This window comes from Hippocampus zosterae, chromosome 7 (assembly GCF_025434085.1).
Source record: "Hippocampus zosterae strain Florida chromosome 7, ASM2543408v3, whole genome shotgun sequence".
NCBI classification, from domain to species: Eukaryota; Metazoa; Chordata; class Actinopteri; order Syngnathiformes; family Syngnathidae; genus Hippocampus; species Hippocampus zosterae.
Genome location: NC_067457.1, coordinates 12,415,327 through 12,432,164, shown reverse-complemented (window position 1 = coordinate 12,432,164; position 16,838 = coordinate 12,415,327). Strand labels below are relative to the sequence as shown.

General features: G+C 41.5%; 1 protein-coding gene and 1 long non-coding RNA gene across 5 annotated transcripts in view; both read right to left on the bottom strand.

Annotated features, from left to right (window-relative positions):
* LOC127604130 (LLGL scribble cell polarity complex component 2-like) overlaps window positions 1-16,838 on the bottom strand; it is a 75,195-nt gene that overhangs the window by 39,547 nt on the left and 18,810 nt on the right. For all 4 annotated transcript variants that reach the window (XM_052071051.1, XM_052071050.1, XM_052071052.1 and 1 more), the window contains exons 2-6: window positions 11,392-11,504; window positions 6,179-6,276; window positions 5,697-5,778; window positions 5,414-5,529; window positions 511-669 (exon numbers count right to left, since the gene is read on the bottom strand). In XM_052071051.1, the coding sequence (XP_051927011.1) occupies window positions 511-669; window positions 5,414-5,529; window positions 5,697-5,778; window positions 6,179-6,276; window positions 11,392-11,466 (530 nt within the window). In that variant the 5' untranslated portion in view covers window positions 11,467-11,504. The remainder of the gene's footprint in view (window positions 1-510; window positions 670-5,413; window positions 5,530-5,696; window positions 5,779-6,178; window positions 6,277-11,391; window positions 11,505-16,838) is intronic.
* Window positions 1,467-5,369, bottom strand: LOC127604341 (uncharacterized). The gene is made up of 2 exons (XR_007963275.1): window positions 4,607-5,369; window positions 1,467-4,501 (listed from the first exon to the last, which is right to left on the bottom strand). It is a non-coding gene; the product is annotated as an uncharacterized LOC127604341 (long non-coding RNA).

Genomic DNA, 16,838 nt, shown 5'->3' with positions numbered 1-16,838 from the left:
ACAACAGCAAAATTATGAAAGGGAGAAAGTAGAAGACAAAAAAGTATATAAATAAATATAAATATCAACTATAACATATGAATACAAGCATATTAAAAATGGGTGAGTGGGGGTGAGTCCAGATTTTCAAGACTGTCTATCAGCTATTTAATAGCCTGACAGCTGTCAACAGGAATGAGTGGCGGTACCTCTCCTTGCAGCGCAGGTGTATCAGTCTCTGGCTGAAGAAGCTACCTAGTGCTGCCACAGTGGCCTGGAGGGGGTGGGAGGCTCTGTCCCTCATAGCTGTTAGCTTAGCTCGCATCCTCCTGTTGCCCACCTCCTCCAGAGTGTCCGGAATATGGATATACTGTATTTTTTTAGCCCATATTGACCACTCCTACTTGACACTTTTTGGGGGTTTTCGACCATTACATGTACAGCACTACTTATTGCATATGTCCAAACTCTGAACACCGAACATAATTATATTTGTCAAGAAAGAATTTTTCCAGCTATACATTTTCTCACCTGTTGGTAATTTCAGCAAGACTGATGTTCCTCTCTTCAAGCTCTCTGAAGCCAGGCACCTGAACTATAAAGACATGCCCCCCCTCAGTTCCCAGAAGCAACAGCTCTCCAGAAGAGTGGGCCAGCACCGCTGTCACCCTGGTCACACTTGGTGGGGCACTAAGGAGGAGTTAAGGCGAGAGATTAAATACAGTTAACACAACAGGATTTCACATTATTAAATCGCTCCATGTACAGCACTTTGTATGCAGCGATGGCTGTTTGAAAGTGCTCTATAAATACTGTTGACTTGACTTGACTCAAATTTTCTCAAAGTGCACTAAGTCAGCCATCTCGTACCTCTGCGTCCCACGTCCTAGACGCACAATTTTCCCGCAGGACACGCAGTTCCAAATAATGTACGTTTTTGGGACGCAAGGAAAATTCTCAGTCCAAAAAAAAAAAAAACTACAAGACACACACACTTAGATACCTATTAAAGATCAAAGAGTAACCCATGTGATAAGACAGAAAGAAGATGCACAGACAGACAATCAACATGGCTTTGCTGCATCTTCTCAGTCCCCCCTCACCCCACATGTACTGTATATGTTGCTCTATGTGACTCGCTGTTGTTTTGCTGACTTTCGTTGCTCCTCGCGGACCGTTTGCAGACTTAAAAAAAAAAAGATTTTTTTTTTATGAATATGTTTGAAAAAATCTGCGATACACTGAAGCCGCGATAAACGAACCGTGAAATAGCGATGGATCACTGAATAGGCTAATCGCTATGAAAATGTTATGAAACAGTATTGGTTATTCTATAATTTACTAGTTGTAGCATGGTAACTTTAGCAATAAAACATTCGTCACGTGTAGGAATGATAATGTTAACTGTTGGTAGAACTAATGATGACGTGTGTTAGATTATTTCGTCAAATTGATAGTAGATTACACATGCACCGTTTTGGGAAGAGGATGTCAAGCCACATCAATACTTACCTGTATTAATGATTACCAGTAAATTAATCTTTGCAGTGTGAGATTGGAAAAAATACTCTGATTTTGTGGTATGTTGTATTCACGATGCCATATGAGTACAACATATTTTGATCCATTTATTTTATTGAATAAACCTGGAGTCCACAGCTACTGATGGAATGTTCATTGTTCATGGATAGTTTTCTAACATTTACCCTTGAAGCATTATACTTTTGAGTTTCAGAATTCTTGATTATGAATATCAGTCAAAATAGAAAAATGGGTTTCCATGATAGACGTTTACGGAACCCAAAATTAGTTACCGTGGTTTCCCATTGGGTAATCCAATGAAACCGAAAAACGATTACCGTAAATTTCCGAAATCCTCAGGCCTGCTACTGAATTATTTAAAATTTTGCAACGTTTATTTGTAATTGTATGTTGTTGTTTGTGTTATTATCACATGATATGAATTGAATAAGTAGACCATTTCAGAATTCGAAATTTGGGACTCCCGAAAAGCATAATGGGACTCGTACTTTTCTGATCAGCGAGTCCCTGGGACTCGCTGGTGGTAAACTGTAAAATTATCACTGTAAGTGTGTAATTGTTTTCTGACAAGTGGCCTTTCTGCCTTCCACATTGCTTAAAAATAAGATCCATAGCATAACCACACGCAAATTAAAAACAAGAGAAAAGTAATTGATCAATTCCCTCACGAAGTAATTGAAAGTCATGTACAAAGTACCTGAAAACATTGCAAGAGTAGAAGTATCAAAGAAAAGTGAAAGTCACCTCGTCAAATATTACTTCAGTAAAAGCCTTAACATACCTGACATTAAATGCACTTCCATATGAAAAGTAATTTTCTCATCCATCCATCCATTTTCCGAACCGCTTTATCCTCACTAGGGTCGCGGGGGGTGCTGGAGCCTATCCTAGCTGTCTTCGGGCAGTAGGCGGGGGACACCCTGAATTGGTTGCCAGCCAATCGCAGGGCACACAGAGACGAACAACCATCCATGCTCACATTCACACCTAGGGACAATTTAGAGCGTTCAATCAGCCTGCCATGCATGTTTTTGGAATGTGGGAGGAAACCGGAGTACCCGGAGAAAACCCATGCAGGCCCGGGGAGAACATGCAAACTCCACACAGGGAGGCCGGAGCTGGAATTGAACCTGGTACCTCTGCACTGTGAAGTCGACGTGCTAACCACCGGACTACATAATTTTCTCATGTGTAAAAGTATTATGAAAAGTAAGAGGTTGCTATTGAACGATATATTTGTTTTAATGTTATGTATTTATTTTATTTCAATGGTATAGCCCGGGGGTCGGCAACACGCAGCTCCAGAGCCGCATGTGGCTCTTTAGCGACATCTAGTGGCTCCCTGGAGCTTTATAAAAAATGTTTGAAAATGGAAAAAGATTTTGATAGTAGGCTAATATAGCTCAAATAGATATATATACATGTTGCAGCTCCGAAAAAGGAGAGCTGTGGTGTTGATTTATTAAAACACTTTATTTATGCTTTTAACAGTCTCGACAAACACAGACACGTCTGCGTCCGACTCTGTGCCTTTTCTCCTCTCGTTTGACCCGAGAGGCGTTCAAAGACAGCCTCCGAAAAACGGAAATTCATGATCACTACACTGACTCTAAGAAAAGTGAAAATATAATTAAATAATAATAATAAATAATAAATAATGCACCAAAACAAAAAATCAAGCGAGGAAATCAGAAAATAAATTCTATGGGGGCGTTTGTGAACACACAACAAAGGAATGAATAACAAACAATTCTGAGACAGTCCAGTCTCCGACATACATAGAGCATGTGTTTCCTTCATTATAAGTTTTATAGAAGGCTTTTATTTTTTTTGCGGCTCCAGAAACATTTGTTTTGTTTTTTGCCCGATATGGCTCTTTGGGTGGGTTGCCGACCCCTGGTGTAGTGAGACCCACTTCTGACCAAAATCTGGCCCCGATAAAGATTATTTTTTTTCCACACTGCCCCCCAACTTCACCCTTCATGCCCTCAAGAAAAATACAGTGATCCTTCGTCAGTTTCCGTTTCAAGTTTTGCGGTTTCAGTGTTTCGCGTTTTTTTTCTACCAAAAATTAAAAATACAGCCATATCGGTGCCCATATTACAGAAAGACATTGTTTCATGTTGATGTGCGAGAGAGGTTTCCCTGCATGTCGAACAAAGAGCTGACGTGACTCAGAGGCTTTGTACATGCCCACTCAAACAAGGCGCGTGATTAGTTCCCGGCACGACATCGACCGATGAGAGCACGAGTGGATTTATCCCATAAGCTGATTGGCTGTAACTTTTTTTTTGTTTTAGCGAAAACTTTTTTTTGATGAGTTGAGCTGCGCTCCAACCCCAGCTGCCGAAGCAATGCGCTGCCGAAGCAATGCGTCCCAGCTGTGTGGGAGCGTGTGAGGCCGCTCATCGGGCCACATTGCTATAACGGCGGCAGCGGGGAGTTGGGTCGCAGCCTTGACCGGCTAAAATAATTTTGAAGGTTTCCTGTTTTTTTTGTTTTTTTTACGTATCACAAGGAAGCCATGACACTGACAGCTCAGGCGAAGGCCTGAAGAGACAGCCGAAACTGTTAGCTTGGTTAGAGTTTTTTTCTTCAATAAAAAAAGACCATTGTCTGATAAATAAAGAAACCTTAAATTGATTTCAACTGAAAAGAAGACAAGATAAATGTCATAGAGCTACTCATCACCATTTTTTTCTACAATTTAAAACCTCAGCTACACCGCCAGCGCCTCCAGCAGCAGCTTCCCGAGTGAAACAAAAGCCTCCAAGTCAATTGAGAGCTGCCTTCTACGCCACCAACACAATCCACTTCACCTCTCCCAGAAGGCAATGTTGATGATGTTAATTACGGTATAAGGTTTTATGATTAAAGCTTTAAGTCAGGGGTCTCCAAACTACAGCCCATGGGCCGGATACGGCCCGTCAGCACATTTGGCCCGACCCTCTAACCCTCCTGTTGTCCTTGGGTCAAAAACCTATATCTGTGTTAAAAACGCCCCCAAAAAACCCTGACTGCAAGCAGCGGTGTCTACAAGCCTACTGGAACCTACAAAAGGATTATAAGGAAGGAACACAAGAACCTTAAGAGACTGCTCATATGCGTCAGAGAGATTCTGTTCTGACAACTGAGCTGAACTTTTATCTGTTAAGATTGTGCATGGCACAACAGAAAGTTAATGTTCCATGGCTTTTTTTTCTATGAAGAACCCAGAGAGAGTTATTTAGTCAGTACTTATTTCCTATTTTTTCTGTGAAGAACTCAGAGAGGGTTATTTAGTTATTATTTATTTCATTACTAGTGTTATTATTTGTTTCCTGACTTTTTTCTGTAAAGAACCTGGGAAGGTGGCCACTGCTGCATTAGTAGTTGGCAAATGCTTTTGGTGCATTACCGCTGGTGGAAAGAAATTGGCGTTAATGCACATAAAGTTGACACCATTTGGGAATGGGCGATTCTGGGTGCTCTAATTTTAATAGATACAAGTCGCACCCGAGTATTCGCACAGGACCAGCCAAACTATGAAAACCATTGTAACTTGTAGTCCAATAAAATACAATCATCATTTCGAGACCATGAGTCTAATATTCTCACATTTTCGTAGTCCTCCATGAAAGAACCCTTGTCTTTGTGTGGAATCAACATTTACAAACACCTGCTTTTACTTTGGATAACAAAGCAATATTTTTGCCCATTTTTGGGGCCAAACTAGTAACACAAATCACAACTAATTTTTCTTGTACAATTCCTGCCCTCAGTTTTAAATTCCCTGTTTTCGAATAAACACAGTACAAGAGGGATGAAACTTGAAAAATGTTTTTAAATCTGATTCACCTTCATCGAATAGTGAACAAATTGTACTGTGTGGACAGAATTTTTTTTATTTTACCCAGGTGGACCAGTGAGAGTGAAGCGTCCTATCTCTAGAAGCTCTGAAAGTCCTGTGTGTGCTCTCAAAGTCCACATGTGCAAGCTGTTGTCGTCTAGCAGAGTCACCAGTTCAACCTAAACAAAATATAGATATATATAACATACATCACATAATACAATCATGATTTTATCATTTCATATACAACAATATTCCAAACGGTGTGAACAATTATAATCATTTATATACTAAAAAGCTTGACACCTTGATCAATATTGGAGAACATGCTTTGATAAATCTGTACCTGATGGGGGAGAAAGTGTACTTGAGTGACTGCGGCATTCTCATCATGTAGACCCATGAACTCCACACCTGGGGATCCATACCTGACCTTAGGTTATGGAAACACTTAGACCACATTTAAATCAAATTGAATAATCACAACTGTGATCATTCTGAGGCACATGTCAACATGAACACAAAATACAAATACAACCACCACTTTGATCAATTTTCTTTTGATAGACATGTCACGACAATATATTTTCATTATAGATTTATGAGATTATACTTTCAGGGAAAGGTCCAACAGATCCTGACTAGAGAAATATGTTTCTAATGTGTTTGGTCATGTTGAAAATTTCCCCATTGTCAAACGAACACATGTTTTCAAGGGACAACTTATAAGCGACAAAGCAATCCAGAGACACTGCTGAGTTCAATTTAAAATATACTGTACATGATTAAAAACTTTACAATAGAAACGGCCTTTCAAAAAAAGGATGCAATTTGATGGCTCCTGAACGAGTACCAATGGCCAGCAGCTGCAGAGAAGGACTGTAGCCCAGAGCACTGGGCTGGTGAGGGAAGCCATGCTCCACAGTCTACAGACAAGAGAAAACCAAACGTGAAAGTTTGACAATAAAAACTATAAAACTACAATAAAACTACAATTCAAGTCAGTTTTCAGAGTACAAGGAGTCACATAAAATAATTAACGAGTAATATTACCAGTGTTACCATGTACATGTGTCTCTAGATCAGTCATGTCTATATTATTTAAGTTTGTTTAAAAGATCTGATAAGCTCTTATTAAGGCTTTAAGGGAAACATATTGCGGAAAATATGCCCTCCGTGAGCAGTCACCCAACCGTGGTGGATGGGTTTGTGTAATGATTATAGAAGTTAAGTTATCTGGGGCTTTATGCTCCGGATAGGGTGAACAATGGCAGGCATGTCCTAAGGGACCAGACAAAGCACTGTTCAGAACCCCAATGATGAATACAATTTATTTGACACTATTTTACCTCCCATCGACGAAGATCACCGGCTAGAACAGCTGGTTCTGTCATTTATTTATTTCCAGTGAGGGTTGGACTTTACCAACACTTCCCTTTATCACCAATTCTGTTGATAACATTTATGTATAGAATTTCTAGTTGCAGCTGAGGCATTGAGGGCATCCAGTTTGGTGACCTCAGTATGGAATCTTCTTTTTGCAGATAATATGGCTCTTTTACTTCATCAAGCCAATATTTCCAATTCTCACTGGAGTGGTCCCCACAGCCTAGTGTGTCGTGGTTGGGATGAGAATCAGCATCTCCACAGACTATGGTACTCATCCGCAAAATGGTGGACTGCTTTCTTCAGATTGGGGATGAGGTCCTGCTCCATGTAAAAAAATTCAAGTATCTTGGGGGTTTGTTAACAGGTGAGGAAAGAATGAAGTGGGAGATTGACAGGCGGATCAGTGTTACATCTTTAGTGATGCAGGCTCTGTCTGTGTCAGTCTGACGTGGTGAAGAAAAAGCTGAGCTCTCAATTCATCATTCCCACTTTCATTTCTGGTCACAAGCTGTGGCTCATGACAGAAAGAACAAGATCCACGACAGGACGAAAGAAGAGAAGCGCGGTCATCCAGGAGGGCCTCGGTGTAAAACAGTTGTTCCTCCGCATTGAAAAGTGTCAGATGAGGTAGGATGCCTCTTGGATGCTATCTTGTGAGGTGCTGCAGGCACATCCCACTGGGAGGAGGCCCCAGAGACAACCCAGGACATACTGGTTTGGGAACGCCAAAGGATCCTCTCGGAAGAGCTGGATTAAGTGGCAGGGGAGAGGGAAGTCAGAGCTTCCCTGATAGCACGGCTGCCCATGTGACGAAACCCCGGAAAAGCCGAAGATAAGTGGGAGAAAATTGATGTACAGTATCTTTGTTGTACCTTGGTCACTCATCATTATTTGCACAATTGTTTTTGTATCAGTGTTACCCACACTTGAGTTTCCGCTCATGATAATTACCATACTCTTCATTGTAGCTTTGTCACCCTGCATTATTTGCACAGTTGTTGTATCTGTGTTACCACATGAGTGGTTACTTTGTGGTGCTGCCTCTTGGCCAGGTCTCTCTTTTACATTATGTCTTTATTTGCGCTTTGACAACAGCGGCAGCAGTAACAAAGTGCTTTACAGAACATTTAGCATCAAATAATAATGCACCAGAACATATACCATAAAACAACAACGATGAGACGATGGTAACAACTATTCCTACTTAAGCCATGTTGTTTGAAGTGGTTATAGATGAAAGAGAGAATTAAAGTCTTCTTTTGCCAATAGTTCAGGCACGTCATGATTGCAGCATGCATGACATCACACGCGTCTGCTACAAGCTAAGTTTGAAAATAAACAAGAAGTTGTAGCGTCTATTGATAAATACAGGATTTGGTTCAGTTCTCCTGTCCCACCTAGATCCACATGAATCCTGAGCGCTGACACTCAGTTTCAAATACAGGTACTCAGTTCTGGCACTCCACTCTCCTCATCCTCAGCTCCACCAGCCATCGAGCCAGCCGCACCAACACAGACTGTCCAACAGTGCTGACATCTCCGCAGAACAAAACGGAGCTATGAAAAATGCTGCTCCCTATTACAGCCGAAAAAAACATAAGCGCCCGATGGCTGTCAAGCGACGACAATCAAATAGCGCTGACCCCTGTCCTTCGACAAATACCACAGCTAAAACGCTGACAACAGTCCATAACGGGTGCACATGAAGGACAACAATCACTTACATGACAAAAAAAAAGCACAGCTCTTGAAGACGGCGTCATCTTGGGAGAAAACAAAAGCTGGAAATCTCATTGAGTTTTTAAATTTGGTTAAATAAAAGATTTTTAAAAAGAACACATTGCTTAAGGACTCTCTGTACTTTACTGTTAATGTCCTAAATGTGTATTTTGTACAACTAAGATGATGTCTACTTCCACAAAAAAATCCTTGCAGTCGCAACATACTTGGCCATTACAGTAAATATTCTCATCTGCGGAATTCTGAGTTGAATTGGGTTTCGTTGGCTGCCCACATTAGTGTTAGCCTCTAAAGCGCTACATTTGGGTACTCAGGGAAGTTATCAATGTGTGTTTGTTGACGCGTCTGCTGCATATGCCGCATTCTAAGACAACACTAATTGACAAATTTATGAAGTGTAATGGATGAAGTGTTCCCTTCATGACAGAAAATATGTTTTTGGGTGTTCACTTTTTTCCCACAAAGGGCTGCTTTCCTTGTTCAAGCTCAAGTTCACAATCAAACAAGCCTGGTTCCCTCGCGTCATTGTCAGAGTCAGTCTCGTTGCCGGAATGTTCCTCAGAAATGATGCCGGCTTTTGTGTCAGCTAGAACAACAGTGTAAGCAGACACACGCAGAAAAAATCCATTCACAAACTGTGGCGTAACTCACCCGGCACTGCCTCCCAATCTTAGTAAAGTTGTGTTCGCCATTGCCTCCACACCGTTCGCAACTTCACTTTGGCTGTTTCTATCCATTACCGTGGCAACCAAGCACATCAGTGAAAGCCGACTTCACACGCCCTGTTGTGCGTATCGCTACCATGCTAGTCCCCTTCTTCTCCTTGTGGTTCACCGGAATGTCGAACATGAACATCCATGTTGATGAGGTGGTTGGGCCAGTTGGATTTGTCTGCAATGTTTTTTGTTGTACATTGGTACCTCTACTTACGAAATGTATTGGTTCTAGAAGAAATTTCTTCAATAGACCATTTTGTAAGTAAAGACATGTTTTCCATGTGAATGCCCTAATTCGTTCCAAGCCCCAGCAAAATTCAGACATTGTTTCCTAAATCATAAAAATGCATCAGAATATGTAACAGATACGTTACAATTAGATTATTGGACAATAAATGAGAGTTGTGCGTAATGTTAAAAAAAAAAAAGAAGAAGAAAAATGATGGTCAATTAACTTAATTGCGTCTTCATCGTTTGCCCTCTTTAGTCCATGTTCTCTCTCAGAAGTGGTTTTTGCCTGCTGTTTTGTAAAGTCTTCCAAGGATGTTTGCTTTTGTCGGCTTTTAACAATCCTTCGAAAATACCCAAGGCAAACATCAGAATACTGAGCGATCCCCTGACTGGTGAACACTTTTTCTGGGTGATTCACATTTACGTAAAACTATAAGAACACCCCATGACCCAAGCGGCAAATGATGAAAATGCTGCATAGACACATCTGTCTATTTACCTCCACACATAGACACATACGGTCAAAGTCGCTCTTGGCCAATGGGATGCCAGAATGATGCTCAGTAATAGCCAATGGCAGAGCAGCTATTTGTATGTTGCGTTTCATAAGATATCCTTTATTTGTCCCACACCTCCAGCAGCAAGAATGTAGGTAGAAACAAGACAGAAGACAAAAAAACACAACACCAACAAACACTGTTCAATTAAGTGCAATATAAACACAAAATGGATAAATCACAGTGCTATTTACAATTGTCTTTCACATCATTTAATTATTATTATTATTGTTCTTATTTTTATTCAGCAGCCTGACAGCAGTCGGTAGGAACGAGCATCGGTATCTCTCCTTCTTGCAGCGCGGGTGTAACAGTCTCTGGCTGAAGGAGCTACCAAGTACTGTCAGGGCGGGCTGGAAAGGGTGGGAGGGACTAGCCATCATAGCTTTTAGCTTATTTAGCATCCTTCTGTTGCCCACCTTCTCCAGAGTGTCAAGAGAGCAACCCAGGACAGAACTGGCCTTCCTGACCAGTCGCTCCAGTCTCTTTCTGTCCCGGGCTGAGATGCTGCCTGACCAGTTTCGGAAACTCGGAACTACGAGTAGCAACTAATACTGTATTTTTACCTTTCGTACCTTGAAATTTCTTTCGGAACAAGAGGCAATATATTCCCGTTGAGACGTTTCACAACTCGAAAATTTCGTATGAAGAGACATTCGTAAGTAGAGGTGTATTTCCAGATGCAAAGTATTATTGCCGTAGGCCTAGCGGGTATGTAGGGCATTGATTGAGAAAACAGTCAGTAATGGAAGCCAAATGAGGCCGGCCAAGCAGCAGAAAAAGAATGAAAATCTCCAAGAAAGCATATTTATTTAACGTAACTCAGAACATTACACTTTTTACTGCAGTAGGATCAGAGGTTGGCCAGCTTTTCCTCAAAATCCGCTGGATGGTGGACCGTCATCCTTGCCTGGATGGATAGATTGCGCAATTTCATAAAACAAAAGCACCAAGCACCATGGATTTGTTGATCTTCAATTCTCTCACGGCTGCTCGATTCCCATGGTCCTCCGCATAACTAATAGCTTGAAGTTTAAATTGTTCTTTGTCGATGCCATTTTTGGGATGTTGTTTTGCACAATACAAGTACTGGCACCTACTGGAAGCATGCTTTGAGCGTCCTCTTTCACGCGCACCCTTCCCACTTTAACGTCCGCATGCTGTCCTCAGTTACGTCCACCTTTCCTCTATATTAGCAACGTTTCGGCACAACATCGGTCTGTCAAGCAGAACCCTCATTGAAGTTACACAACAGCATTCACAGATTTTGGAACTCGGTGCATACATAAGGTGACTTATTTGGCACTCCGTCCATTTTGGAGAAAATTTAAGACTTATATGTGCATCTTATTTCAATGAAAGACGCTTTTGTCTAGCGATCAATTTGTGGGTGCACATTGTCACTTGCCTTGTTGAACTGGAAGAGTTCCTGTTTGAGTCTATCTCTCTGGGAGTCCTGGCCATGTCGCCTGAACCTTTTCATCCTGACAATGGTATGGAGCCCTCAGCCCCACTTATACGCTGTTAAAAGGAGAAAAAGAAAGGATTATTCACTTATTTTGTCATTCGCATTCTGGACATATGTAAAAGCATGCAACCAGATGACAGGTAAATTTATTAAAAACTGCAATTATTTTGCATGATGCCATTTTCAATGCGGACAGAGAGGTTAGTTTGAAAGCAACATGGAGGGAAAAGAGAACTTGCTAACCCACTATTCACTGGGACAAACACATTGAAAGACTGAATTATCTTAAACAACATTTGCAAAGAGAAATCGAGCCTTAGAGTCCTGCTATGACGGAGCGCCTAGCCCACTGCACCTAATGAAAGTTTGACCTGGTTAACAAATCACCAACGGATTAAAAATTTGAAACTATATTGCGAATAAAAACCCAGCCACTAGGGAGCAGTGTCCTCCCCTGTGGGTACAATGTTCCCTAGTGCCGGTCCCAAGCCCAGATAAATGGGGAGGGTTGCGTCAGGAATGGCATCCGGCGTAAAACCTTTGCCAAAACGAACATGCGAGTTGATAAAACGATTTCCATACTGGAAAGGCCCAGGATAAAAACAACCGCCAAAAGTGCTGTTCACCTACAGGATACTGTTGGATATTGGACTACTGTTGGTCAAAGAAGAAGAGGACAAAGAAGAGGAGGACGATTGGTGCAGAGAAAGAGGGAAAAGAGGAAGGTTAGAAGTACTGGTCTGAGGTTAGGAACTCTGAATGTTGGTACAATGACAGGGAAAGGTAGAGAATTAGCTGACATGATGGAGAGGAGAAGAGTAGATATTCTGTGTGTTCAGGAGATAAGGTGGAAGGGCAGCAAGGCTAGAAATATTGGAGGAGGCTACAAGCTGTTCTACCACGGTTTAGATGGGAAGAGGAATGGAGTAGGGGTGATTATAAAGGAAAAATATGCTAGATATGTAGTAGAAGTAAAACGAGAGTCAGATAGGTTGATGTGCGTGAAGGTAGAGATTAGGGATGTGAATCTCAGCACTGAGGACGATTCGATACACATCACGATCCACTGCCAGCGATGCGATACTTAAACGATACATGGAATTTTCTGGCGATACGATGCGATACGTTTCACCATCGTCACGATGCGATACGATTCGATACACATTAAGTTCAAATCAATGCGATCCGATACGATACAATGCAATTTGTTGCGATATTGTGCAATTAAACATGATGCAAATAACCAAAGAAAAAAAGCTTTTAAAAAGATGGAATTCAGTATGGTATTACAAAAAGGATACCACTTTATTCCTTATAAAGAGTAGAACTTGTAAAACAACTTATTTAAGCCCTTTCACAATTGGGTTTTGTGCAAAGAAAATGTAAACAATTTGACACCTGAGACTCACAGCTGTTGCTATAGTGTAAACACAAACAGACTCTCACTGAGTGTCTTATATGAAATATTCATATATATATATATATATATATATATATATATATATATATATATATATATACAGTATATGAATCTATAGCGCAAGATGTCCACCCATCCACTGTAAGTGCAACTCTTTGCGCACTGTTCAGCGACACAGTAATCTCACTTCTCACTTTGTTGTACACATCGGGAATATGTTTGTAAGTGAACACAGACCTGTCTGGTATTTTATACCTGGGTTCCAAAACGTGCACGAGCTGTCTGAAACCCTCGTTGTCCACCACGCTAAGGCTGGAGGTCTTTGCATATGAAATAAGCAGTGGCCTTAGTTATAGCCATTGCGCGGTCACAGTGAGTTGCAAGGGGACTCCCAAAATAAGAGGCAATTTTTTTCTGATCCTGACCTGGTTTACCAAGAGTTTCTCCGGTGTCCGACGAGGAACTGGGCGGGGAAGCGGGAGGGAAACTTGTCGGTGATCTGGTGCCATCGGTTTAAGTGGGTCTGCATATTTGTGGTGCTGCCGTTGTATGGCTTCTTAGTGCGACATTCCTTGCAAATTACGGAGGTTTTATCAAGCTTTCCGTCTTTCTTTTCGAAGCCGTAGTATTTCCAAACATAAGATTTGAATGTTGCGGCTGCATTAAATATAGTAGTTTCCTTGCTGCTGCGTGCGCCAACTTCCATAATGTTTCGCTCGTTGTGTACTGGACTGTATGTGACGCACGGCTACCGTCCGTATTCAACACAAAACGCAAAGCAATGATGGTGCATTCATTGCGCCTAGGAAAGGGCAGATATGTGACGTTTAACATGAATAAAACGGCGATTGAATCGGATTTTACCGATACCCATCAATGCATCGTGATGAATCGCGATTTCACCGATACCCATCAATGCATCGTGATGAATCGCGATTTCACCCGTCAATCGCGTCGTACCCAGTGAATGAGCCGATGCACTCGGATCGCGGACGTGCGCATCGATGTTTCGATTAATATCGATTATTTTCCACACCCTTAGTAGAGATAGAAGGTGTGATGATGAATGGAGTCAGTGGGTATGCCCCACAGGTGGGCTATGAGTTAGAAGAAAAGGAAAAGTTCTGGAATGAGATGGAAAGAGTGACAGAGAGCATTCCCAGGGGAGAGAGAGTAGTGATTGGAGCAGACTTACATGTAAATGGCCATGTAGGGGAAGGTAACAGAGGTGATGAGGAATTGATGGGCAAGTTTGGCCTTAGAGATAGGAACCTAGAAGGACAGGCAGTCGTAGACTTTGCCAAAAGAATGGAAATGGCCGTGGTAAAAACCTATTTCCAAAAGAGAGAAGAACACCTGATAACTTACGAGAGTCGAGGCAGGTCCACACAGATAGATTATATCCTATGTAGAAGAGGTAATATGAGAGAGGTTAACGAGTGTAAGGTGGTGCCAGAAGAGAGTGTAATCAAAGAGCATAGGATGCATGTTTTTGGAATGTAGGAGGAAACCGGAGTACCCGGAGAAAACCCACGCAGGCCCTGGAGAACATACAAGCTCCACACAGGAAGGTCAAACCCGCGACCTCTGCACTGTGAGGTCGACGCGCTGACCACTGGACCGCCACTTCTAAATTGTATATCTATATACATATATATATATATATATATATATATATATATATATATATATATATATATATATATATATATATATATATATATATTGCGCGTCGTCCCGCACGCAGTCTGTCCTTCCGTCTGTCCCTTTCCAAAACGTACCTACTTCACCGCGCCGCTGCGCACCGCCACTGCGCACCGCCACTGCGCCGCTCAGGCAGTGGCTCACTATGATCGCGCGGGCATCTTAGCGAAAAAATGTTGTCTACCCACAAGTATTGCAATAAAATTGTTAGTTATTTAGTAGAGCTAAACATCTCTTTATTTTCGCGATAAGCAATGAAGATGAACAAAAAGTTGAACCAAGCAACAACACTTTTGTGGGCCGAAGGCCCACCTTGCCAGCCTTCCGCAGGAACTAGCTGATGAGCCGCCCGGAGGGCGGCGAACCACCACCTTACCAGCCTTCCGCAGGAACTAGCTGATGAGCCGCCCAGAGGGCGGCGAACCAGCTAGTATATATATATACTGTATATTGTATATCTTTTACAACAAATAAGGTCACTATGAGCCCCCCAATGTGAATACATTGTACAACCCCCTTTTGTCAACAAAACAGCACCTAATCTCCTCCTATAAGGTTTCACAAGATGGAAGAATACAGCAGAATAAAAACTTTATTTATCCCCATGGGGTAATTAGGACCTAACAGGTACGCTCTGCACAAGAAAAATGAAAAACATGTCTGCTGATTAACCAATTCAGGGTGTCCCCCGCCTACTGCCCGGAGACAGCTGGGATAGGCTCCAGCACCCCCCGCGACCCTAGTGAGGATCAAGCGGTTAGGAAGATGAATGAATGAATGAATGAATGTCTGCTGATTAAGATGGCAATAGGAGGAGCTCCATGATGTTTCTGGTATATGTATACCTTGGATGTACATTAGCAGAAGGGTACTAGAACGGCGGAGTTGCTACTCCCTGTCCCGTAGCGACATAGCACAGTGGTTGAGAAAATGCCCAGCATCCAAAACATTCTAATTAGGGGCTTCGGCAATCCGCTGTTACAGCCCCATGGCAAAAGCATCGCACTGACGATCAGCCCTTTCCGGAGGCGCTATCTTGAAAACAAACCATTTTCATACCAGCAGAGTAAAACCAGTTAAACAGCTCCAATGTTAGGGAACAGGTTCCCAAACAGGATGTGGTCATGAAACTACTTTAACCTATCACTCAAGCTCCGACAGTATCAAGCAAAAAAAGTGCTCAGTTTGAACATTTCTGGATAACTCGAGTCGACTTGATGTTTAAAGCTCAGATCACGAGTTATGTAATTTCCACCCTTTATGGATAAAAAAGCGCAACAAATCCAAAGTGGAATTCACCTAAGTAAACACTCAGTGTAGATTGGCATCATAAAAACTAAAATAATCTGTCCATTGTACAAATTAACTGCAATCAGGGAAGGCCATGCCAATCATCTCTACCACAAATGCAATTACCCATTTCCTGTAATCTGCCGCTGGGAGAGTTGGAATCGGAAAAAGTGATAAGAATTACACTCGGCGATTGCTAACTTTGACTTACAGTTGGACATTAAATAAAGGTGAATCACTCCTAAAATGATATATTTATTTATTTAACTAGGTTATAACTACTTCTGCTGATTCATGCACTCATTCATGCACACAGCAGAGTCATTGTCGCCCAAATAACACACACCACCAAAAAAATAAATCAATAAATTTTAAAAACACTTCAGGAAACTTTTTTCATTTTGTGATCAGAGCTTGACGGCTAGCTGCACGCCGAGTAAGACATTGTGCTCCCTTTTCGATGCTACATCCTCGGTATAGATAATGTTGATCAGTGGTTCTTGACCTGGGTTCGATTGAATCCCAGGGATTCTGTGAATCGGTCTCAGGGGTTCGACGGAGCCTCTGTCATAGATGTTAGGACACACACCCGACTCAACATGTCAATTAGTTACGATACACCCGCTTGGCCATCATTGGCTGCGGATGATCACATTACATTGCTTGTTCAATCAGTGCTGCGGGAAATTTAGTTCGCTCACTAGTCAACGTGTGATTGTCGTGATAGTACGTCATGTACGGTAGATTTTGTGCACAAAATCTTATAATTAGGTCTTGAAATTTGATTTACTTTTTTCAGTTTTTAATAAATTTGTTTTTTTATGTCTTGAATTTATAAAAAATCATGCTTATATGTTTTATATAATTTTTATATTTTAAATATGCTGATATTTATATTTTTATTTATATACTTTTTGTCTTCTACTTTCTCCGTTTCATAATTTTGCTGCTGTAAATTGGGAATTTAAATTTA